Consider the following 25,822-nt stretch of genomic DNA (forward strand, 5'->3'; position numbering starts at 1 on the left):
GCCACCATGTGGTTGCTGGGATTTGAAATCAGGAACTTCAGAAGGGCAGTCAGTGCTCTTACCCGCTGAGCCATATCACCAGTCCCACACTCACCTTCATTGTAACATAAGCTGCTGCTGGCTTGTCATAAGTGCTCACAGCCTGTCGGGGCTAGGGAACACTCAGCCATGGATACCCATGACTTTGTTCATCTAAATTTCTTGAGCTTCCTCTGCCTCAGTTTCCCTACTGGGATGCCACAGTTGGGGAAATATGTGTCCAGCAGTTTTGCAAGTCTTGCCTCTGGGAGGCACAGAGGGTAGCTACCTTTGCTATTTACATCTGCCTCCAGCCTCTAGGGGGTGCTAGAGAACTGTTTCCAGAGAACTCTCGGTGATTTATTGGAATTTGCCATTCTGGACTAGGTTGGTAATTCTGAGAGGTGGAGTCAGTTTGTCTGCTCCAGCCATAAAATTCTTCTGGAGGGGCCTCTCAGGAAGGGCGGCTACTGACCTGGGGCTATGGGTTATGCTGGTTCTTCGTTGCCCCTCCCTCACAGGAGGCCTGGGAAGGAAAGGTTTCACTTTCGAAGGATGAGATGGCTAAACAGAAAGGCCCTGTCCAGTCATTTGCAATCAGACTTCGCCTGGTGGTTGCTACACTGACTGACTTGAGGGGGTGTCAGGGGTGTGGGGACCTCTGGGAAGAAGATCCTGGAGACCCAACAGTAGTTGGTGAGGAACCACCATGACTTGGTTTCAGAGTCCGCTGGTTTGGAGCAGAAAGGTAGGAACTGTATCCTGCCCATTCTCTCGTCCTGCTTCCCCAGACCTCTGACTCTGTCTTCTCTTTCCGCAGGAAAATTACGGCACCAGCTGGGAGCTGCAAATGCCTGTGGGGGTCCCAGTTGCTGCTGGTGTCCTGGCCCTCCTGGCCCTCCTGGCGTTGGCTTACCATTGTCTCAAAGAGGTACCTTCCTTCTCCTGACTCCATGCCTCTGCCCACAGCCATCTCCTTAGAACCTTCTCCTCTCTTTCTCATGACTCTCTCTGTGCCCAGGCCTGGAGGTCCAGATGCCAGCAGCCCTTGCCATGAGGGCTGGAGGTGTCCTCAAACTGGAGAGAGCTACAGCTTGTCTTCATCCACAGCCCGGGTCAGGGCCAGCTGGCGACCCTCTCTTCAGAGCCTCATGGCCCTCTACAGCCTTCCCTACTGTCCCTCTGAAGACCCTACTGGTACCAGGACAGCCCCTCGGCTTTGGGTCTGAAGAGACCTCCGTGTTTCAGAGGAGGTCGTGGTATTGGCCAAGCACCCTGCACCTGTTAATGTGGATGAAGGATTGAATCCATGGGAGGAGGGTAATGTGGGGTGAGGGCTGGATCCTCATCCCTCGGGTGTCAGGCATGAGGGAGGGGACACACTAGCAGAACTGTCTGTTGTCTCTGGGTTGTGGCATCAAGGCTTTCTCTCCCCAGAGTCACCTCAAGAAGTCAAGGCCCTGGTTACTCCATCTTAGCAGTAGCCTGTTCCTCTGGGGGTGCGGTAGGGGTGACACTGTGACCCAAAGGGGAGCCATGGACTAGAAGCAAAAGCACAAGGCCCTCGCGAGTGGCCAATGAATGTCTCAGCAGGCAGAGGAAGCTATGTCTGACCTCCACTCCCCAAATCTCTGTCATTGCCCAGGCAGAGCTTTGGGGTCTCATGTCCCAGCTGGCTCCTTCCTGGGACCATGGCAAGGGCCACTGCAATCTCACCCTTTGTAGTCCCTGAGTTCTCTTGGCTGAGCCCAGGCACCAGAGAAGGCAGGGCCTACTGAAGCACATCAGGGGTCCCTGGCTGGTGAGCAGTAAGCCTGTGGAACTTTCTGGGTCAGGACACTGCTGCAGGCCCCCTGTGTCCACTGTGACCTGGACTCCTGAGATCACCCAGGATCACCTCATTATTTTTTTGCTGAGCTTCCCTGGGTCAGGGAGGGTGAATTAGTAATGGCAGGTTAGTTAGGCCATGGCAAGTCGAATCTGAAAGTGATTCCTGCCCCTGCTGATGCACAGGCTCACCAGCCAGTTCTCTGGAGTGTAGACGTAACCCTGCATGCACCAACACTCTTCTCTGACTATGTCACACTGTGTGGAGATGGTGGAGGGATTGATGCAGATTAATTATAGTCTCTAATTAATTAAACTGTCTCTGAGTTAAGTAAGAGATGGGGACAGGAACACTGGTGCATGCCTGTGGTCTAAGCTAAATGTGGCAGGTTGAGGCAGCAGAATGACTTGGGTCTAGGACTCAAGGTCAGCCTGGATAACAAAGCACTGCCTGGCCTTAACTCTCAGTGGGGTCTGCTATGTAGCTCAGGCAGGCGTGCAAATTGTTAGGTAGCCCCATCGGGCCTCATCTGAGATCCTCATACCTTGATTCCCTGAGTACTGGGACTATAGGCACATAGAATTTGAGACCTTGATTCTCAAAAACAAAAAAAACAAAAACAAAAACAAAAACAAAAAACAAACAAAAAAGATGCTGGTGATGAACCTAGAGGGCCTGATTTGGCCAGTGAACTGTCTGGAGTCTAGATTTCTGCCCATAGCTGCACAGGAGAGGATGAGCTACCAGCCTTAGTTAGGGGCTGCCACTTTGATTGAAGCTGTGTGTGCCTCCAGGCAAAGGACACTGTTCAGACCTCCCAGAGACCTGGTTCACCAAAGGCATGAGCTAATAACAGGGAGTGTTTGGCAGCTGATCTTGGTAAATTGTTCAAAGCAGTAGTGTGTGTTGGACAGGACAGGCTGGTGGGCTTGGGGGCAGTGTGGAGTGAGACCAGCGTGGACAGGGCACAAGTGTCTAGGGCTGCAGGAAAGCGTGCCAAGCCTCTAATACCCTCCTGTTTGGCAGGGGCCTCTGCCATGGTCAGGAAGGTCACACTGAGTCTATTACAGTCCTGCAGAATAAGAACAAGATTGGTCTCCCTGGAGTACTGGATATCTTCCCGAGCAAGAGGCTGTAGGCTGAGGCAAGTGGAGGAAGGCCTAAAGACCAAGTGGGCCCTGGAGACATCCTTAAGTACATCTCTGGTGTCTGGTCCTTAAGTGAGGTAATCACACCTGACACACACAGCCAGGGAGAGGACCCCATGGCAGGAACTGTGGAGTCTGCACTGGCGGGCTGAGGAGGGGCCTGAGGAGAAGTGGGTGTGGAAGCCTCCCGTTGCAAGGTGAGTAGTTGGTCTCCAGGTGAGATGGAAGTAGAGGGATGGAAATGTATATTAAATCCCACAGTTGCTGGGCAGTGGTGGCACATCCTTAACGCCAGCTCTCAGGAGGCAGAGGTAGGTGGATTTCAGTTTTAGGCCAGGTTGGTCTACAGAGTAAGTTTCAGGACAGCTACCTAGAAGGAGGACTACACAGAGAAACCATGTTTCATAAACCCAAATCAAACCCCACCATCGAGTTTTTACTTGAAATCCTTTCTCTCTACCTGGTGCTGAGATTACAGACATGTGCCCCAGAGGTGCTGGGAATCTGACTCAGGTCCTTATAGCTATGTAGTAAGCACTTTACTAAGTGGGCCGTTTCCCCAGCCTTCAGACTGTCTTTTTTTGACTGGAGACAAATCTCAGGTGGAGGCCCAGGATGGCTGGTAATCAGAGCCAGTTAATGACGAAGATGAAAAGTGGGGAGTTGCCTGCCCAGGAGGTGCCCAGCGTCTCAAGAGGCAAACCTGGCCTTTGCTTGGGATACCACTTTCATCTGTGGCTCTCACTTGGGGTACCGCTTCCATTTGTGGCTCACTTGGGGCACTGCTTCCATTTGTGGCTCACTATAACTCATTCTCATGAGCTCAGAAGAACTCAAGCTGAGAGGTAGTACATGGCCCACTCTTCAAGCCTTCCCCAGGGCTGGGGATAGCTCCTCAGCAGGTCCCCTCCAAGTCTTGATCTAGGCCAAGCAAACACCATTGCCCATGAGTTACCAACCAAATCCACAATGTCCCCAGCACTTGGCAGGCGGTATGTGGTTTGTGGCAGCGCAGACTATTACTGACACACAGCAGCTCTGTACCATGAGACTACACAGGGTTTATTGAGGGAATCAGATGAGCAGAAGACAGCGGCAGGCACCAGGCCATTACTATCCCACAGGGGTGGCTGTTCCACGGCTTGTTTGCTAAGGGAGAGGAGCATGCAGCTCTATGACATGATGAGGACAGCTCTGGCCAGGGTGCAGCACGCAGGAAATTCTGCCGTTCCTGGGGACATTAGAGTGCCACTGCTGGCATGGCTCCTGAGTCCTGCTAAACTCTTCTACAGGAGGTGGCTTTGATGCCATCTAACTGACCTGGTGCATCATGCGACACCAGGTGAGCAACCCTCAGTGGTGCCGCTGCCACTAGAGCATGCCTACATGGTGTCACCTCCTCCTGACATCTGGGCTGGCTCCCAAGAACTGTGGACACAGGTTTAAGTTGGGAAAGAACGCAGGGTGCCAAGTCTGCCAGGGAGGTAGAGCGAAGCCTTTAGCCTGTTCCGCTCTGCCACAGTCAGAGCTGGGTGAGCCTTAGCAAGCAGCAAGAGACTAAAGAGCAGGCAGGCCTCACACCTGCCCCTAAAAGATGCCACAAAGCAAAACAAACCCTGCTGTGACTTGCACTGTCTTCAGAGGGTGGCAAGAAGTTCCTGCACATATCCTGGCTTGGGGTGACTGCATTTTGCTGAACTTCATGGAGCGCACACGGGATCACGCCCACTGGAAAGCTCTGAGCAAGGCAGTGTGCTCTGAAAGCAGATGGTGCTGAGGCCTGGAGAGCAGAGCAGGGCAGAGGTATATCATCCAGACACAGTTCTCCACAGCTGTCTAAGGTCAGGATGGTAAGAGCAGCATGGGACAGGCCTGCAGGCCACCCATCCAGCTTGGTTACCACCCAAAGTCCAAGCACTCCTCCTGGGAGACCTCTGAGGAAATGTGACAGTCCTGGGTGCTTTGGAAGAGTTGTCATCAAGTGCATCTGAAGGATGGGAAACGCCTGCAAGGATGGGAAGCATTTGGGGTGCCAGCTGCTCCTCTGTTGCTCCAGAGAAGACTCACTTCAGCAGGACTGGCTGCTCAGTTTTTGCTCTTTGATTTTCCTGATGACAGAGAAATGTGCATCATTACAAAGGTTTATTTAAGCCAGGCATGGTGGTGCACACCTTTAATCCCAGCACTTGGGAGGCAGAGGCTGGTGGATCTTTGTTTATGGTTAGCCTGGTCTACAGAGTGAGTTCTAGGACAGCCAGGGCTATACAGAGAAACCCTGTCTCAAAAAATAAACAAACAAAACGCTAAAGGTATATTTACGGTCTCTGTGTGAGTTATTTTGGGTTTTTTTCGTTTGTATTTGTTTGCTGACTGTATCTCACTATACAGCTGAGGCAGGCTTGGAACTGACCATACAACTGGCCCAGGGAGTTGGTCTTGGCCTCTGTGGTGCTAGGTCTGCAGGCACGGCTAGTTCTTTTTTTTTTTTGGTTTTTTCAAGACAGGGTTTCTCTGTGTAGCTGGCTGTCCTGGAACTCACTTTGTAGACCAGGCTGGCCTCGAACTCAGAAATCCTCCTGCCTCTGCCTTCCGAGTGCTGGGATTAAAGGAGTGCGCCACCAGGCCTGGCTGGCACGGCTAGTCCTTTTCCTCAGCAAAGACAAAGCCTGTTCATTGCCTGGAGGCTGTCCTGAGATCCAGCAGACCTGTAGGTGGGGGTCTTTGTTATCTAATATATGGTCACAAATCACCCCTAAACAGCTTTTGGGATCAAAAATGTTAAGAGTGGCTGGGCTGGGTACTTCTGACTCACTGTGATGCTGAGGAACAACATCACAAGGACCACAGTCATTTAAGGGAGGAACCACTCCCACGACAGTTCCTGCTCTAATCTCTTCTTCAATCAGTTTTTGTAACCTGTGTCACTCTTGGGGTAGTTTTGTGGTTCTGGGTATTAAATGCAGGGTCTCACACATCCTAGGCAGGTGTTCTACCACTGAGCTGTATTTCCAGTTCCTCCCTCTAGTAATTCATTAAATAAATCACTGAAGTTGTTTTCATACCAATAAATGTTATCTGTAATAGCCTATGGCTGTTTTATTCATCATTTTATTAATTTATTGAGACAAGGTCTTTCTATGTAGACCAGGCTGGCCTTGAACTCATAGAAATCTGCCTGCCTCTCTCTCTGTGGCGATGGGATTAAAAGCATATGCCACTAAACCTAGTGTATTATTTTAATTTTTTTAAAGATTTATTTATTTATTTTATGTATACGAGTACACCATTGCTCTCTTCAAACATACCAGAAGAGGGCAACAGATCCCAGTACAGATGGCTGTGAGCCACCATGTGGTTGCTGGGAATTGAACTCAGAACCTCTGGAAGAGCAGTTAGTGCTCTTAACTGCTGAGCCATCTCTCCAACCCCCCCCCTTTTTTTTTTAAAGAGAAGGTTTCTCTGGATAGCTTTCGCTTTCCTGGAACTCACTCTGTAGACCAGGCTGGCCTTTAACTCAGAAATCTGCCTGCCTCTGCCTCCCAAGTGCTGGGATTAATGGCATGAGGCACTAACACTTTTTCCATGAAAACAAATTTTCCATGAAATAAAATTATTTACAAACTTTATGTATGTGGTACCTGTAGTCAAACACACAACATTATTTGCATTCTTTTGTGGTAGTCTATATTTTTCATTAAATTTTTCAAGAGACAACCAGCTCTAAGTGTTGAGCTGTCTCAGAATAAGAGAGGAAGATGGGTTTGGAAAGATTGCTGGGCAAAGGCCCAGGAAGAAGCAGGTACAGTTTCATGGCAATGGGAAGGGACCAGAGGAAATGAGAGGCAAAGGTTCTGAAAATGCACAAGTTAGGCAAAAGCCCTGGTCACTCAGTGTATACCTTTCTTCTTCTTCTTCTTCTTCTTTTTCTTCTTGGCTGCACTGGGGGCCTTCTCCCGCTGCCGCAGGGCCTCCAGGCCAGCCAGGTCAGGTGGGTGGCAGTGGCTCCGCATCACCATGACCCGCCGGCCCTGGGTGATGGCTCGGCTGCGGCAGCCCAGCCGAGCCTGGTCTCGACACATCCAGTACACTTTCTCACCAGCAGCCTTCTCCTTCCTGTACAGGAAGGACTCATACACCAGGAAGCGGCCTCCAAGGGATGTCCGCAGGAACTCCAGTGGCTGCAGGGGCTCTGTAAGGCAGAGTCACTGTGAGGGCACCAGTGGAGTCCCAGCCCGCGGCCACAGGGCTCTCTGCTCACTGTAATCCCAGGAGGGTTCACTCTGGTCCCTGCTTCCATTCCTCTCCCTGCTCCTCAGGGCTCTGGGGACTAATACTCAGACATGGTCCTGACTCTCTAGTCTGTACTGCCTTCCTTTCCTGCCCGGGCCATCCCTGGAGCTCTGCTAGAAGCCTCACCAGACCACGAACTCTGTGCTTGCTGGGAGACCCCCTGACAGAGGTGGGGCCTGGCTGGACCACCAGAGGTTCATCTGGTATTTGTACTGAGGGTCTGTCATTCCCCTGGCCATCAGCTAGAGCAGAAGAGGCCCAGGGAGAAGACAGGTAAAGAAGAGAGGCCCAGATGGGATGGTGTAGGGGGGAGGGGGAGAGAGGGTCTCTAGGGCTCAGACATACTGCTCAGTCATATATGTGTGCCCTTCTAGTGACTGACAGCCATACCACCCTGGCCCACCACCCCCACTGTTTCTAGAGCCAGTGTCTCTTAGCACAGCTCCTGGAAAGGGGCTGGGGTGCTGCTGGGCAATGAGAAGCCACACTCCCTCCACATACCTGGGCCTTCCCAGTGGGTCAGGTTAGGGAAGTTCTCCCTCTGCCGAAGGGCTTCCAGGCCACCCATGTCCGGTGGGTGGCAGTGCCTGCGCATGACCATCACCCGCTGGCCCTGTGTGATAGCTCGGCTGCGACAGCCCATGCGTGCCTGGTCCCGGCAGGTCCAGTACACCTTATCACCAGTTGCTTTTTCCCGTCTGTAGAGGAAGGACTCATATACCAGGAAGCTGCCTCCTAGAGGGGTCTTTAGGAACTCAGGCCCTTCTGTAAAGAAACAAAAGAATAATCAGGGAAGGTACACGGGAACTGAACCTGGCCTTGGGTGGGGAATATTCCCATTTTCATAGCCAAGAACACCATACACCTTGGAGAGACCCTACCACCCACTTTATGCCTTCTTCCTGCTCACAGTGAGATAGCCCTGTCTTCAAACCCCACACTCCTCAGGTGCCAGGGTCTGCTTGTCCTGAGGCTGGAGACTGGCCAGGCCAGGCCCTGCAGGTGAAGTTTTCTATGAAGCTAGCTGAGGAAGGAGGTGGGGTGTTTGTTTGCTCCTGTGTACCAGGTGCCCTGCAGACCAGCAGGCAGATCTCCATAGCCGTGAGAGTGAGTCCAGGGAAGAGCGGCTCGGCTCAGCTCAGCGCTCGAGTCTCAGGACTCATGGACTGTGTATGTGTGTTTAGGCTGGGTTTGGGCTTGAGCTACGGAGGTAGGAGGAACCTGAAGGACAGCCTGGCCCTGCCCACTTGTCTTATGCCTGCCTCTCTTGTCCTTACTTTGACCAGGCACCAGGGCTGCTGTGGTGGTTTTAATAAAAATGGCTCCCGTAGGCTCAGAGATTTGAATGCTTGGTCACCAGAGGGTAGCACTATTTGAAAGGATTGGGGGGTATGGCCTTGTTGGGGTGGGTTTTGAGGTTTCAGAAGCCCCAGCTAGCCCCAGTGGCTCTGTCTCTTCCTGTTGCCTGTAGATCTAAGCGTAGAACTTTCAGCTACTCCTCCAGCACCATTTCTGCCTGTGCACCCCCATGTTCCTAGCCAGGACAAAAAGGAACTAAATCTCTGAAACCGTAAGCAAGCCCCAATTAAATGCTTTCTTTTATAAGAGCTGCCATGGTCATAGCATCTGTTCATGGCAACAGAACACTGGCTAAGGCAGAGTTGGTGCCACGGACTCGGGTGTGGCACTGACAGTCCTGACCTTGCGGCTTTGTGGCAGAATGTGGACTCTGGGGCTTTGCACTAGGAAAGCAGTTGAACGCACTAAGCATGGAAACACGGAAGACAGTGACAGACTACTGAGTCACTGGATGACAGAAGCTGAGGAGCAGCCCTGAGAGGCCGAGGTCTTGAGTAGAGGCATCGCATCTGACTCCGGAGCTCCTAGAAAGGTGGGGAAGGAGGCCAGGAGGTAAGGGCCATCTGCAGAGAAAAGCATCCCAGATGCCAAGAGGAAAGCAGACATCACACTAAGGAGACTAAGCCTCGTGGCTGTGGGGAATGGTCCACCTCCTCCCACAGTGGAGAAGCCATTTGAGATTAGAATGTTTGTCAGGAAAGGGTTGAAGAGATGGAAATTAAGCAGTTAAGAGTACAGGCTGCTGCCGGGCGTGGTGGTGGCACACGCCTTTAATCCCAGCACTCGGGAGGCAGAGGCAGGTGGATTTCTGAGTTCGAGGCCAGCCTGGTCTACAAAGTGAGTTCCAGGACAGCCAGGGCTACACAGAGAAACTCTGTCTCAAAAAACCAAAAAAAAAAAAAAGAGTAGAGGCTGCTCTGGAGGACCTGGGTTCAATTCCTAGCACCCACACTTACAACCATCTGTAATTCCAGTTCAAGGGAATCTGATGCCCTCCTCTGGCCTCCACAGGTACCAAGCACAGACTCAATGGACAGCAGACACACAGATGGTACGTACACATACACACAGACAAAACAGCTATACACATGAACATTCAAAGAAAAGAAATGGTTTTCAGGAAATAAAAATGGTACAGTACACTAGCAGAACAGGCAGAGGCAGTGAACTGTAAAATGTTAAGGTGTAGCCTGGGGCTCTCACAAAGCCACACTGCCGAGCAAGTGTGTGGGGGAAATTATCAACAGCTTCAAATGAGCAGGGTCTCAAATGGCTTCTCCAAGATGAGAGGCTCCAGGACCACCTAAGCCAAAAGAGAGGAGGGGACCAAAATAAATAAATAAAATCCCAGAGACAGGGCATCTGACTAAGGGGATCCAGGTGATAGCCAGGCGTGGTGTCAACCCCAGGCAAGGCTGCAGCAGGGCTCAGCAAGCTTTGTTGCTGCCGGTGATGTAATGCATGGCAGACAGCAGAGAGGGAAGGAGGCAGTGATGGGCTCCTAGAAGAAGAGGCACACATAGCAGCTTCAGGACAGTGGGGGGAGCACACAGGGAGCGGAGATGGGCAGGGCTCCAGCTCAGCAGGGGTAGAGCTCAGGAAGAACAAAGGGCAGCTATGATAATGAGATAGTTCAGAAAATAACAGCACCTGCTCTGAGCCCGTCAGTTCACTCCTGCGGTTCACTCCGCAGGGAGAAGGGAGAACTGACACGTTCATGTTATCCTTAAACCAACGCATGCATGCCACAGTGTGCATGTGCATATGCATGTGTGCACACACCGGTAAGCAGACTGCTGTGAGCTGGAGTCCATCCAGGGCTACAGAGTTGAGACCCTGCTTCAAAATATAAAACAAAGGGCTGGAGAGATGGCTCAAAGATTAAGAGCACTGGCTGCTTCTCCAGAGGTCCTGAGTTCAATTCCCAGCAACCACATGGTGGCTCACAACCATCTATAATGAGATCTGGTGCCCTCTTCTGGCCTGCAGGCATACATACAGGCAGAACACTGTATACATAATAAATAAATCTAAAAACAACAAAAAACCTACAAAACAACAACCAAAAACTAAACAAAAAGTCTAAAACCTACTCAAAAAAATATAGCAAGTCTAAATCACTTCCTCTGGTTGTAAGTCAGCAGGTAACAAGGAAATTGAAAAATAGATTAAATGGATTAACGATGGTAGAAATGCTTAGAGTAGAATGCATAGGCTGGGAGTATGTCCTGTATCATCTCCCTGCAACCAAGCTGGAGAGAGGCTCAGCTCTCTCAGCTTCTAGACTGTGACCCTGACCGTGGCCCTGTTTGTGCTGTAGGAATGAGGACCTGGCCTTCTACACTTGGTAGCCTCTACTGACAACTCCTAAAGTGTCAGAGGATGAGAGACTAGGTTTATCAGGTTTCAGCCTGGAAGACTAAGTAGGCTGGTGAGGAGGGACCCACGAGAGCCATACCCAGATGGACTGAGTTTGGGGCACAAGGGGTGGGAAGAATATAGAAGAGAGGATGGTAGCCAGGCGTGGTGGTGCACACCTTTAATCCCAGCACTCGGGAGGCAGAGGCAGGCGGATTTCTGAATTCGAGGCCAGCCTGGTCTACAGAGTGAGTTCCAGGACAGCCAAGGCTACACAGAGAAACCCTGTCTCAAAAAACCAAAAAAGAAAAAAAAAAAAAGAAGAAGAGAGGATGAGAGGATGGTGACTTCTAGAATATTTACAGAAGGAAGGACAAGGACAGGACATGTGTAACAAGAGAAAAAGCTATAGGGTCCCCCACCCCCACCCCTGCCAGGTACCTGGGCCATCCCACTGAGAGGGGCCTGGGCGTTTCTCCCGCTGCCTCAGAGTCTCCAATCCTAACAGGTCTGGTGGATGACAGTGGCTTCGCATCACAGTCACCTGCCTGCCCTGAGTGATGGCGCGGCTGCGACAACCCATGCGTGCCTGGTCCCGGCAGGTCCAGTACACCTTCTCACCAGCCACTTTCTCCCGTCTGTAGAGGAAGGACTCATACACCAGGAAGTTGCCCCCTAGAGGGGTTTTTAGGAACTCTGGGCCTCCTGCAGGGAACAGGACAGACAGTCAGGGCTAAGAGCAGAGGATGCACAGTAAGACAGCATGGGGGTTGGGGAGAAGGTAGGTTGAGAAGGTTGGCCATCCCCTCCCAAACTGAAGCAAGCCCCTAAATGTAAGACTCACTGGGGTCTACATCCTGGTCCTCCTCGGGGGGCTCCTGCGAGGATTCCTGCTGCTTCTTTGCTCGTTTTCTAGACCTGGACCTGGACTTGGACTTGGACTTGGACCTGGATTTGGACTTGGACTTGGACTTGGACCTACTGAGAGTCAGTGTGCCCTGCCCTCTTCGGTAGAACAGGCTGTCCACTCCTTGCAGCAGTGAGTCCTCTATGTCATCGCAATCCTCCAAGTCCCCAGCCCCAATTCGCCTTGCCTGTATCTTCTTTATGGTCTTCTCCTGCTGTCGCCGGGCCTGCAAGCCTTCTATGTCAGGTGAGTGGCAATGGCTGCGCATCACTGTCACACGCTGGCCCTGGGTGATGGCTCGGCTACGGCAGCCATGGACTGCATGTTCCCGGCAGGTCCAGTACACCTTGCCTCCTACCGTCTTTTCCCGCTTGTAGAGGAAGGACTGGTGAACCAGGAAGGTACCCCCATAGCAAGTCTTCAGGAACTCAAGAGGCCGATACCGTACTAGAGGAAAGACCCAGGGAAGTCACCACATTGAGGGCAAGAGTCCGGGGTCCCAGGAGGAACCACCATGTACTTTCTTCCCAGATGTTGACATATTTCCCTGAGCTGGGCATGTGTGAAGCCCAGTCCATTTCCACCAAGCCACCCAAGAGGAACAAGAATTCCTTCTCCAAGTCAGTGAGACTCAGTTCACAGTTCACACCACAATGGGAGGGGGCCAAGCAGGGCGCTGAGTCAGCAGATTATGTTCTGGGTCACTCTTGTCCATATTTTTCTAGGGTTTGTCTAAAAATTTTTTATCTAGTTTTGTGTTTTACAGTGTATAGAATTAGGCCTAAGGCTTCCAGCATGCAGGGCAAGTGTCACCAAGTAACATCCCTAGCGCCCCCCACCCCCTTGAATACTGTAGGCTCACCTTCAAATAATCTTAACAGACACATACTGAAAAGAAGCTCCCCTCCCACCAGTACAGCCACTCAGACTCTCAGATCCTTGTGGGTCAGGAGACTCTGAGCTTCTGGAAGCCACACCTACTTACTCTATGAGCATACCACCTCTATGATGCCACCTCTCACCTAGCTAGGCAGTGCAGAATACGACACGATTATTATCAACCCACAAGCTCTTCAATAGTCCAAGTTGCCACAACCTGCTTCAGGCGCAAACTCCAGAGACCCCAGACTTCATGTGAATTCTGAAGCTACAGTCCTTTATCTGTGGGGCTGAATTTGAACCTGGGACTCAAAGCCAAACCTTGCTGCTAGGAACCCTGTCCAAACTTTATTCCAGAATCACAAAAGCCTGCCCATTGGTATGTAGATTTCTGGGCACCGTAACAGGCTCTGCTACAGTGGAAAACTTGAAAGGCCCTAGGATCCCTTGACCACAGAGCCGTCTGACCTGTGGACTAATGTTGTCATGGATGCATTTATATTTTTGACTTACAGCACATTTTGAGAACCCATTTGAAACCCCACATTTCCTTTGGGAGTGAAGGATCTGAGGGTTCTTTCCTACCCCAAACAAGGAGAGGCCGCATACTCACTCACCCACTCCTGGTGTAGGGCGTTTCTTGGGAGGCAGGCTCTGCAGTGCCAGGGACCGGTACCCCTGCTCCTCCTCTGGGGTTTCAATGCTTGGCTGAGGAGTAGGTTCTGGCTCCACAGGGTACAACCATAGGCTCACTTCATCTTCTTGGACTTCAGCGCCCTCAGGCAGGGCTGAGCTGGGCGGCCTTCCCCTGTGGCGCTTTTTCCTGTCCAGGCCCTCCTTCTCAGGTGGGTGACAGTGGTCCCGCATCTCTGTGACTCGAAAGCCACGGGTGATGGCCCGTCCCCGGCAGCTTAGCTCTGAGTGCTGGCGGCATTTCCAGTACACCTTGTCCCCCACAGCCTTCTCTTGCTTGTACAGGAATGACTTGTGCACCAGAAGGCGGCCCCCAAATGGGGTCTTCAGGAACTCCAGAGGCTGGGGAGGAACTGGGGGCATAAAAAGTCTGGATTAGCTTTTCTAGAGCAAGGCTCAAAGTCAGGGGCCCCAGGGAATGGGTCTTGGAATAGGTCAGGGTCCTGTGGGCAGAATGCTTTATTGGGCTCCTAGCTGCCAGGCTAGCCCAGGTTCTAAAAGATGCTTTTGTGGTAAGGAAAGGGGTTTAGGGAATTTAGAGAATTCTGCGTACAGCTGCAGTTCTCATGAACCTGGAAGAAAGGGCCAAGTGCCCAGAACACTAAAAGTGCTTAGAGCCTACGAGTCAACTAGAAGGACTGGGGTATCCAAAATCACCCTTGGATATGGATGGAGATGGGTATGCAGGTCAACAGATTTGCCAGAGCCAGGATGGCAGGGCTAGGGAATCTCACCTGCATCTACCCTACTACGTTTCCGGTGAATTATCCGTCCTTGCTTCTTGACTGGTGCAACCTGGAGAGTATTGTTCGGTAGGGTTGCAGTGCTAGACGTCTCCTGGGACGCGACATCTGTCGGCTTGGGTCTCTCTTTATCCCTGGCCGGGACCAGATTGGAGGACTCTTGAGGCTTCCTGGCTCCAACAGATGGCTCCTGGCCAGCTCTCAGGCTCTCACAGTCCTGCTCACTGGGCTCAGGCAGGGGCATCCTGAGACCCAGAGCATGGCCCTCAAGGCCACCTTCAGCCCTCTGGCAGATGGGTCTCTCTTCAGAATGTGGGAGTCCAGAGCCTCCGTCCTAAGACAAGAGCCAAGGCAGTCAGTGGAGGGGGCTCCTGGGCCTGGGGCTCTAACGAATGGAGCAGGGATGGAGCTCGGGGATATGGACCTTGCTTGGTACCGTGGGATTGAGAGGCTGAAGAGGAAAGGGACCTGGGCCATGCTCTATCAGGACCTTTCCCGACAGCCCCACCCAAACCTCCCTGTCACGTGTAAACTGACTGCACAGGAAGTGCCTCTCTGGGGCTGCCACTGACTAACATGCTAAGTTACTGAGTTTCTACCTTAGAAGCCTCATCAATGTCCAGCACAGAGCCCTTCCAGCATCAGTACTACAAGGTGAACAGCTACTAGGATAAGTAAGGAGAGAGGTACTGAAACTGGGTACGCCGGAGAATGAAGAGGCTGAAATCCCACTGTGCCTGCTCAGGTACCTGGGTGCCTACCTGGGCTGTCTTTGACCTTGTGCCCTTTACCTCAATGCTGGGAACCTGTCTCAAAGAACCCAGGCCAGTGAGTACTGGTACTTTGCATGTCAGAAGGCCAAAGTCTAGCCCTGGGGAAATGTGACCCTCTGGGCTCACACAGCTTATCCTCTGACCTACTCTGGAGACCTCAGCTCAGCCAGAGTAACCTTGCAATTGTTGTCTTGGTGCTGCCCTGGCTGGCCAGGGGCAAGGTTCCAGGCCTCCAGTCTGGACAAAGATGGTCAGATCTGGAGTAGCAGCCCAGGGTGGGCTAACCTTTCTGTATCTCTGAAACGACTGAGTAATATGGAGTTAGCAAGGTGTCTCACCTTTCAGTAAGAGCCATTAAACAAGACTGTAGCACTCCAGACATTTTAGATTCTCTAATTTTTTTTTAAAGCTCAGTAATATACACCTTTAATTCCAGCACTCAGGAGGCAGAGACATTCGAATCTCTGAGTTCCAGGCTAGCCAAGACTACATAGTGATACCCTGTTTAAAGAAAAATTAAAGATTTATTTTTATTAATTATTGGGGGATTTTTGTTTGGTTTTGGTTTTGAGACAGGTCTATGTACTTGTGGCTGTAATGGAACTATGCAGATCAAGCTGGCCTTAACTCAAGATTAGCCTGCCTCTGCCTCTCTAGTATTGGGATTAAAGGCTATGCCACTATGCCCAGCAGATTTAGTGTGTGTTTGTGTGAGATCAGATTCCCTGGAACTCTAGTCGAAGGTGGTTGTGACCCAATGACCCAATGATATGGGTGATATGGGAATCAGACTTCTGTATTCTGAAAGAACATTTCAATGCTCTAACCACCAAGTCATCTCCAGCCATTATCTATTCATTTTACATGTATGTATATGTATGTATGTGCACCTTTATTCATTTTACATGTATGTGTATATATGTGCACCTTTGGCTCTTCTGCAAGAACATTAAGTTCTCTTAGTCCCATTAAGCATCCCTCCAGACCCATTTTTAGCTTCATTGCTCGTACCCACAAGTTCTCTGGGTCCAGTGCCTCCTGGTCCCCTGTTTCTGACCCATGGATCCCTGGTCTAGGAGCCTGCATCAGCTTCCCAAAGGCGGGGTCATCTCTGGTGTCCAACAGGACAACTGTGGCCTAAGGCTGGAAGAGCACTGGATCCCTAATAGCCTTTTCCAGTTGGTGTTGCCTGTAGGTCATACCCAGCATAACAGTGGCAGGTCAGGAGCCCAGTCCAGTCCCAGAGACAACAATGCTTGCCCCTCTCATGGGATGCTAAGGACCTTGGACCTATGCAAAGACCCCTTAGGTAATTTTGTGGCAGGAAAGCTGGAGGCTTTGCCTACCAGATGTAGCACCCTTCAGTTCCCATGTTGCTTAGGTCCAGGAATCAACTGACTTCCCCCTTGCCCTGGAAGGTGAGGATCCGAGACTCATTTGCACTCTGCCTTGTGTCTTTACCTCTAAATTCAAGAAATCCCATCCACCAGGGCCAGGCTCCCTGACCACCAGCTCCATGGAGGCCTTACAGACGCCTGTGCCTGCATGACTCACGGGGAGCCAGATCCTGTGGGTCCCTCTGCCTCCTCAGTCGAGGCTGGCATGACAGGAAAGCCCTCATTCTCTGAGGGCTGCTCCCTGATCGGAGAGCAGGCTGTATGGACTTCTCAGCAAAGCTTCTCTTTATCAAGCTTCCAGGACTTATCCCAAAAGATGTGAAGACGCTCCCATAAAATAGAAAGATCCCAGAAGAGGCTGGTCTCTGCAACTGACTCGATCTAGACTTGAGGGACTATGCTTACTTTCACCCTTTAAAGGGCTTGGGGTACCAGCCTGTGTTATGATCCCAAGCCCCTCCACTCAGGTATACAGGCAACTAGATATGGTGACTAACCCTAGCAAACACTAAAACTCGAGAGTACCGTTACACAGGAGCAATGACTCCTACCTTCACATGTAAAGGAGAAAACAACAACAACAACAACAATAAAAAACAAAAGAAGTTAAGAGAAAGCAAAGGGCTAGGTGGTGCATGCCTTTAACTCCAGCACTGGGGAGGCCAAAGCAGGCCCATCTCTGTGAATTCAAGGCCAGCCTGGTCTACAGAGCAAATTTCAGGACAGCCAGGGCTACAGAGAGAACCCCTGTCTGGAAAACCCGAAAAGGAAAAACAGTATAAGTAGGCACGAGTGTGGTGTACAGGCCAAGCGGGGTCTGAGGGCAACAAGCAGGGCTGGTGAGGGAGAGCAGGCATAAGTGTTTAACTGGGATGGGGTTTTCATGACACACATGTGCCAATGAAACAGACCAATAACAATGGTTTCAGTGGTAAATTTCATGCCGTGTTTCACCATGCGTACAAGAACCACCTGCCATATTCCATTTCCCTCACATCTTCTGAACAACTGGTGATGTCTCCCTGGTGGAGAATTTCAGTTCTGAAGAGGCTGGGGAATTGAGCTTAGTGTCTGAGTGCTTGTTCTCCAGGTGTGAGGCCCTGACTCCATCCCCAAAACACAATGCCCCCTGGTTATTTTGGAGACAGGGCCTCTCTATAGCCTGTCTTGGAACTCCTATATAAACCAGGCTAGCCTCGAATTCACAGAGATCCTCCTGCTTCTGCCTCCCGAATGCTGAGATTAAAGGCATGAAACTCCATATTTGGCTTCTTTTTTTTTTTTGTTTTTCGAGACAGGGTTTCTCTGTATAGCCCTGGCTGTCCTGGAACTCACTTTGTAGACCAGGCTGTCCTGGAACTCAGAAATCCACCTGCCTCTGCCTACCAAGTGCTGGGATTAAAGGCATGTGCCACCATGCCTGGCTCATATTTGGCTTCTTTAATACCCTCAGTGACAGAAGCCAGCAAGAAAAAAATCAGTCACTTGGCAGTGGTGGCCCATCTCTAAGAGTTTCAGGCCAACCTGATCTATAAAGCAAGTTCAAGAACAGCCGGGGCGGGGGGGGGGGTGCTGGTGAGATGGCTCAGCGGTTAAGAGCACTTACTGCTCTTCTGAAGGCCCTGAGTTCAAATCCCAGCAACCACATGGTGGCTCACAACCATCCGTAATAAGATCTGGCGCCTTCTTCTGGAATGTCTGAAGACAGCTACAGTGTACTTACATATAATAAATAAATAAATCTTAAAAAAAAAAAAAAAAAAGAACAGCCAGGGGTACTACACAGAGAAACTCTCTCTCGGGGGATAGGGGAGGAAAAGAAAAATTAGTCTCTCTGGATTTGTTCATAAACAATCAGAGCAGGCCAGCACATAGAGACTGAAAGAGGTGCCTAGTGGGCTTCACGCCAATGTCATGGTATGAGACCCTCTCTCCCATCACACAAGCACTAGAAAAATAAAAACCAGATAAAAAGTATAAGATGTTGACATTCATGTTGATAGGGATGTGGGTGTTCTCTATAAAATCCCGTGTTTGGGTTTTGTTTACCTTTGTGTCTTTGTATGAATATACATTGACTGTACACACGTATGCTTGAATGTAAGTGTGGGCAAGCGCATCACGGTGTGTATGTGGAAGGCAAATAACCACCTTGGCATCAGTGTTTGCCTTCAGCTCACTGAGGAAGGATTTCTTGCTACTGTGAAAGGAATGCCAGGCTAGCTTGTGTATGAAGAGTCCTGAGCTTCTCCTGCCTCCCCTCTCACACAGGGCTGGGATTACAGATGGTTGGTGCCACGTCCTGTCTTATGTGAATGCTAGGACACGAACCCTGGTCCTCATGCTTGAATGGGAGAGCTTTACCATCTGAGCCATGTCTCTCAACCTTATTTCAGTTTAAAAAAATTAACTATAAATTACCTTGTATTTATTGTCTATGTGCATATGTGCATACATTTGCTTACATGTGACAGAGGTCAAAGGATATGCTACAGTCAATTCTTTTTTTTTTTAAAGATTTATTTATTATATGTAAGTACACTGTAGCTGTCTTCAGACACTCCAGAAGACGTCAGATCTTGTTACAGATGGTTGTGAGCCACCATGTGGTTGCTGGGATTTGAACTTCAGACCTTCGGAAGAGCAGTCGGGTGCTCTTACCCACTGAGCCATCTCACCAGCCCCTACAGTCAATTCTTTATGGCCAGACAGAGTCTGGTTATCTAAACAGGCCCTCGGCTAGGCAGCAAGACTTATCTGTTGAGATATCAGCATTCCTTTGTTTAGGATTATTATTTTTTTACTTGTTTTGAGACCAGGTCTCACTATATAGATCAGGCTGGCCTGGAACTCAAGATCTGCCCAGGCTGGCATCAAATGCATGACTTAGCTGTGGCTGGCCCTGAGTGCCCGATCCTCCTTTCCCTACCTCTAAGTGCTAAGACTATGGAGTGCCCCCAGCCTTGTATCATTTCGTTTGCCTGATGAAGTAGGCTTTAATGTACTCAATTTGTAACACCAACTTCTCACTCAATACAAGTCTGTGAAGAAAACAGTGTTTCCAGGTTAGATCAGTGTGAACAGGACATCAAGAGTCTAAAGTTTGTGGTCTGGGGGCTGGAGAGATGGCTCAGTGGTTAAGAGCACTGGTTGCTCTTCCAGAGGTCCTGAGCTCAATTCCCAGCAACCACATGGTGGCTCACAACCATCTGTAATGGGATTTGATGCCCTCTTCTGGTGTGTCTGAAGACAGTGACAGTGTACTCATACATTTAAAGTTTGTGATTATTCTTTCCACCTCTCCTCCCTCAGTACTCAGGTCACAGAGCTGGGTGACTACGGCACTCCCCTGGCTTGCTCTGACACATGGCCCTGCTGCTGGTCACAGCTGCTCAAGGCACGGCAAGAAGCCCTGAAATATTCGAAATTACCCAGTGCCTTTCAGACATAACTAGGTCCAGTCCCTAATGTCTAACTAAAATCCTGAAAGTCAGATGCCTCTCTTGTCAGCTAGGAGCAGAGGCAACAGTTACCTTTACATGGGAGATAAATTACATTGCCATGCTCCTTGCTGGACAGGAGACTTGGGCCAAGCTCCAAACCTTTTCTAGCTAATCTCACTTGCAAAGTAGGAAGAGTGGTGCATGGGAGACGACTCAGTGGGTAAGAGTGAGTGCTGTACAGGTGTGAAGACTGAGGCTCAACTCCCCAGCACCTATGGGAAGGGTCACATGCCTGCCTGTAAGCCTAGACTTGGGTTGCCGAGTCAGGCACATCTCAGGAACTTGCTGCCACCCAACCTCGCTGAAACTGTGAGCTTCAGGCTCAGTGTGAGGGTCTGTCTCAAAAAATAAGATGGTAGATCTATTCCTGGCTTCTTCCTCTGATCCCCACCCCTCCAGTAGTGAATGAGATACTGTGAGTGAGATTCATCCATGTGCATAAAGCATTCACAAGTCCAGTTCCTCACCCAAGCTCAGCGGGGTCCTGAGCAAAGGAAAAAGGAGGCCCTGTTGTCTATTAAAAAAAAAAAGTCCTGAAGACAACAAGTATGGTAGCATATCCCTTTAATCCAGCAATGTGGAAGAGAGGCAGGAGGATCTCTGGTAGAGGCTAGCCTGGTTTATACAAGGAATTTCAGGCCTGTCAGGGCAATACAGTGAGACCCTACCACAACCAACCAACCAACCAATAAATAATAACCAAAAGAACCAAAAACCAAAAAAAAAACCCACCCCAAACAACAAAACCCTCCTGAGCTGGGCATAGTGGTTCACACCTATAATCTCTGTTACAGAGAGGCTGAGGCAGGAGGTCACTTGAGTCCAGGATCTCAAGACCATTTTAAATAGCATGACAAAATCTTGGCCTCAAACCATTTTTTTTTAATTAAAAATTTTTTTAAAGTAAGAAATGTTCTACATGATTTCAGTGGCTTCTCTCCCACCAGCCTCTTCCACGAGTCCTGAGACAGACAGAGCAGAGCACTCTACCTGGTTAATAAACCCTGTGGTTACAACACAGACTAGACACAGTACTCCTCAGCTTCCTTCCATCACACCCTGGGAGTCTGTGTGCAAGCATCACTCTGGGGACAGGAGAAGGTGGGAACAATCTCCAGACTTCTTTTTTTGTTGTTGGGGTTTGTTTGTTTGTTTGTTTGTTTTTTGGTTTTTCTGAGACAGGGTTTCTCTGTATAGCCCTGGCTGTCCTGGAACTCACTTTGCAGACCAGGCTGGCCTGGAACTCAGAAATCCGCCTGTCTCTGCCTCCCAAGTGCTGGGATTAAAGGCGTGAGCCACCACCGCCCGGCATCTCCAGACTTCTAATGTGGAGTTTCACAAGCTCTGCACTGGTGCCATTCTAGACCTGATCTCATTTCCCTGGGATGGGCAGGGTACGATGTTTATTGGCACCTTTGGGCTTTATGTACTAAATAAAACCCACTACCACCTCTTTTCTCAAGTCACCGGGGAACCAATACTCCTGGTGGAGAGGAGGGATGGGACAGTGAACTGAGGATACTGTTCCAAAGCGATTCAGCAATGCAGACGCTGCAGCAGGACATGGTGATACATACCTTTAATTCCAGCACTCAGGAGGCAGGGGGTGGAGGAGCTCTGTGAATTTGAGGCCCACCTGAAGCCCACAGATGAGGGCTACATAGAAAAACCCTGTCTTGAAACAAACAAACAAAAAGGAATAAGGCAGAGAGTGATAAACAGCCTTGTGTATGCATGCACAGAGACACACAAACACACACTCAGAATGATAAGGAAAACCCACATGAGATGTGGGAAGCCAACTGATAGATTTCCGCAATCCTCCTAGATGAGAATCTTGGCTAGACGGATTCCTTTACCTAACAATTCAGCTTCACATCCCTCCCCCAGCAAAGCCATCTTCATCTGCATAAGTGAGCATGTATTATCAGCTCTCCTCTACTTCATATGCTGTTTTGTTCCCACAAGTCAGACTAGTGGCACTTGGGAGAACAATGAGATAAACATACCAGAAATCTAAACCAAGCCCCAGCAATGGTAAGGACCCTGGAAAGCAAAGAAGTTAAAAACAAAACATCATAACAAAAAGATCTTTCTTGGGGATGGTTATCTGATTGTAGAGTAAGGAGTAAAGGGGGGTTTAAAACTGTCAGATAAGCTAGGTCTTGAATCAATGGGTTAGCAAGTCAGTCATTTGGAATGGAATGGAACGGAACAGAAAGGAATGAATTAGAACACAGCCTAAATAGATCTGCGTCATGTGAGATTGGTAAGCGACTCTCTTTAAACTTGCGATTCACGAAATCTATCTTCAGGCACAGAATATACACATAAAACATCTTTCTCAGTCTAGAATGCGTCACAAAGTTTGAAAGCCACAATGGGCAACCTATAGTCTGAACGAGGAGGGGTAACAACCGGCAAAAAGTGCAAGGTCATTGGGACCTGCGGCCGCCAAGGATGGGCCGCGACGGAGGACAGAGCTGGATGGACATGCAATGGGTGGACACGGTTCAAGGAAGATGGGCGAATGTGTGGTCCCGGATTTAGAGGTGTTAAGATCGGTACAGGAGTCGAGTGGGTTGATGGAGAGATCAGGTAGAAAGGAGGCGCATCGTGGATGTCCGACAAAGAAGCACCCCATGCCCGAGCTACAGAGCTGGGGCCCCTCCCCAGCACCGGGCGCGACCCCAGGATAGCCGGACCAGGCATCGCTCCGCTGGTCCGACCCTCCCGCCCGCAGGGGCCCGTCCTCACCGACGGCAGCGGGCCCTGCCTCTCCGGCGGCTGAGCCACCCGATCCTTCGTGTGAGTGTCCGCCAACGCAGGCGCCGGCCTAGCAGCCGGGGCTGCTCTAGGAACCACGACCCCGCCGCCCGCTCCCGCCGCCAACTGCCCCCTGGGGAGCGAGCCCGTGCCCGCGCGCGCGCCCCCGCGAGACGCCTGCTTGGGAAGCCTAGAAACTACTAGCGAGCATGCGCAGCAGAGGCGCGGAGCCATTCCTGAGGCGGATACCACTTCTCCGGGTCTTCTCTGCGCAGTGTCAACTTGACACCCTAGCCAATCAGCATCAGGGGCGGGTCTACTAACAAGGAAGAAGGCGGGACAACCCATGGTCCCGCTACTGCATCCGGGAGGGCGGGGCGACAGGTGAATTTGTAGCAAGGATGCAGGCTGGGAGTCATCACTAAAAGGATGACAGCGCTATTGATAGAGAGAACAGGACTTTTATAGGATTTGACTGCATTCTTACGAAGTTGTAGCTTTGGCTTAAGTGCGTCTTTAGGCCTGTGACCTTCAGAACTTTCTTTTTTACATTTTAAGTATTTTATTTCTTTATTTTTTATTTTTATTTTTATTTTAAGACAGGGTTTCTCTCCGTAGCCCTGGCTGTCTTGGAATGCTCTCTATAGACCAGGCTGGCCTCAAACTCAGAGATCAGCCTGCCTCTGCCACCCTAGCACGGTGAGTACTGGGATCAAAGGCATGCGCCACTGCCACCCAGTTTTCTTCCTTCCTTCCTTTCTTTTTTATTTTTTAAAAAACATAACTCTGACATATTTTAAGTGTATTTTTAAAATGTATTTGGATGTTCTGTCTGCATGTGTATCTGTACACCATGTGCATTTCTGGTGCCTGTGGAGGCCAAAAGAGGGCATAGGATCTCCTGGAGTTGCCCAGAGTTATGAACCACCATGTGGGTGCTGGATATCAAGGCTGGGTCCTTTGGAAGCAGCCCAATGGTCTTCATAACTGAGCCAGTTCCAAAGAACATTCTTTTTTTTTTTTAAGATTTATTTATTTATTATATGTAAGTACACTGTAGCTGTCTTCAGACACTCCAGAAGAGGGCATCAGATTTCGTTACGGATAGTTGTGAGCCACCATGTGGTTGCTGGGATTTGAACTCTGGACCTTCGGAAGAGCAGTCGGCACTCTTAACCACTGAGCCATCTCGCCAGCCCTCCAAAGAACATTCTTATGCAGCACGTTGAAACCCTTAGATACCCCCCTCTCCCAATCCAGGACTATCTGAGATTTGAAATAGTGACAATAACAGATCGCATATTTAAATAAGAATCCAGGAGCTGAATGTGTGTGGCACAAATGAAACAGAAGCAAGAGAATCAGGAATTCAAGTCTTTCATCAGCTACATAGTGAATGTAAGGCAAGCCTGAGCTACATGAGACCCTGGGTTTTAAAAACAACAATATAGGTGAATAAGTAAGTAGAAGAGAAAGATAAGGGTTTTGGTTTTGGTTTTGGTTTCAGAAATCTAAAAGTTAAAAAACTTTTAACTTTTAGAGAGAAAATGGGAAGCCCTGTGTGGCGGGGCAAGCCTGTAAACTCAGAATTGCGGAGACAGAGGCAGGAGAATGAGGCCATCCTGGGCTACACAGCGAGTCCTGGAAGCTGATTCTTCATAGACTGTCTCCAAAAACAAACCGTTTTGAAAAGAAACACTGTTAGGTAGTGGCTCTCAACCTTCCTAAAGCCGTGACCCCTTAATACAGTTCCTCATACCGTGGTGACCCCCAACCATACGATTATTTTTGTTGCTACTTCCTAACTGTAATATTGCTAGTTATGAACCATAATGTAAATATTTTTGGAGATAGAGGTTTGTCAGGGAGGTTGTGACCCACAGGTTGAGAACCACTGCCTTAGCGATTCTCAGCACTTAAACAGCTCTTTACAGAGGACAAAATTCAGTTAGGAAATCTGACACCCTCTTTGGCCTCCTCTAAAATCAGGCATGTACATATTATAGACACATGCATGCAGGCAGATGCTCATACGCGTGAGATATCCTGTCTCAAATAGCTAACAAATAAGTAAATAAATAGACAGGCAGACAGATCTTTGAAAACAAACAAAATTGAGTGTGGTGGCCACATCTGCAATCCCATCCCTTGAGGATTTTGAGACAACCTCAAACACAGAATAATGCCAGTTTGGCCTGGTATGATGGTCCACATTTGGACTCCTAGCTACTTGGGAGGTAAGGGAAGAGTAATCAGGAGTTTGAGGACACAAGGAGCCCTGTTTTGAAAGCCGAAGTTTAAGAACAGGGATGGTGATGGCTCACCTGTAATCCCACTAATTGGGAGGCAGAAGCAGGAGGATTTCTCCCCCAGGGAGGACGCTTGCTCTGCCTTGAACCTCTTTCTTGCTTTTAACATAGCTGAAACCGTCCTGGGATTAGCAGGCTTCCACGGTTGCCTTGCTGTCCCTTCACCTCAGAGTTAATGCAGCACCCCGCACCCACAGGTCTACTGTTATCCACACATCTATTCTGTACATGAGCGGAACTATAAGCCCTCTGCAATATGATAATCTCAAATCTGGGCTCTCAGCTCTCCTTCCCATGCACTGTTTGCTCCTTATGGTCTTTACACTGAGAAATTCAGTAGCCCAAATAGACAGAGATTCCTTCCCTGGTAGTGTTAGTTTATGTAGTGTGGGAATGGGGCAGGAAGTGGGGGCAATAAATCTAATACACTATACGTGCAAGAAGCCACGTACCTTTAAGGAGCGAGCCCTTGCTCTGCCACTGCAGAACTGAGAGTGGTAATCCAGGACCGCACTCCAGGAGGCGCTCACAACCCGTGCTCTTTAGAGATGCTGGACCGGCGCGAGAGCGCGCCCCCATCTATGTAGTCACCAAAACAAGTGTGAGACAGAGTCCCTGAGTGAAGATTTAGGAGAACTGGATAGAGCGGGCCACTCTAGCCCATAGGCTAGATACATAGGCTGGAGTTTGCACACAAAGGTTAGGGTAGCCTTGTTCCTGTTGGGCTCCTCTTCTCCCTGGCTTCTCTCTAGTCATTCTCTCAACTCTGCCCTCAGGCTTGTGTGTGTGTGTGTGTGTGTGTGTGTGTGTGTGTGTGTGTGTCCCTGTGGGCGTGTCCCGTGTGTGGAGGC

General features: G+C 49.9%; 1 protein-coding gene and 1 long non-coding RNA gene across 6 annotated transcripts; one reads left to right on the forward strand and one right to left on the reverse strand.

The window, feature by feature from the left end:
* Positions 1-474: 474 nt before the first annotated feature.
* 9530082P21Rik (RIKEN cDNA 9530082P21 gene) lies at positions 475-5,304 on the forward strand. Its single transcript, NR_015472.2, has 3 exons — positions 475-949; positions 1,040-1,338; positions 2,917-5,304. It is a non-coding gene; the product is annotated as an RIKEN cDNA 9530082P21 gene (long non-coding RNA).
* On the reverse strand, positions 4,034-25,769 carry Flywch1 (FLYWCH-type zinc finger 1). 5 transcript variants are annotated; one of them, NM_001357993.1, is made up of 9 exons: positions 22,654-22,841; positions 21,474-21,571; positions 14,215-14,557; positions 13,405-13,833; positions 11,846-12,355; positions 11,443-11,706; positions 7,786-8,049; positions 6,893-7,183; positions 4,034-5,102 (listed from the first exon to the last, which is right to left on the reverse strand). In NM_001357993.1, exons 3-9 carry the CDS (start codon positions 14,465-14,467, stop codon positions 5,080-5,082), a joined length of 2,034 nt encoding a protein of 677 aa, NP_001344922.1. In that variant the 5' UTR covers positions 14,468-14,557; positions 21,474-21,571; positions 22,654-22,841; the 3' UTR covers positions 4,034-5,079. The 5 variants fall into 5 exon arrangements, with proteins under 5 accessions (NP_001344922.1, NP_001344923.1, XP_006524145.1 ...); XM_006524082.4 differs by having other exon boundaries at positions 4,036-5,102; positions 21,474-21,567; positions 22,654-25,769; NM_001357994.1 differs by lacking the exon at positions 21,474-21,571.
* Positions 25,770-25,822: the final 53 nt, after the last annotated feature.

This window comes from Mus musculus, chromosome 17, assembly GCF_000001635.26.
Source record: "Mus musculus strain C57BL/6J chromosome 17, GRCm38.p6 C57BL/6J".
NCBI classification, from domain to species: Eukaryota; Metazoa; Chordata; class Mammalia; order Rodentia; family Muridae; genus Mus; species Mus musculus.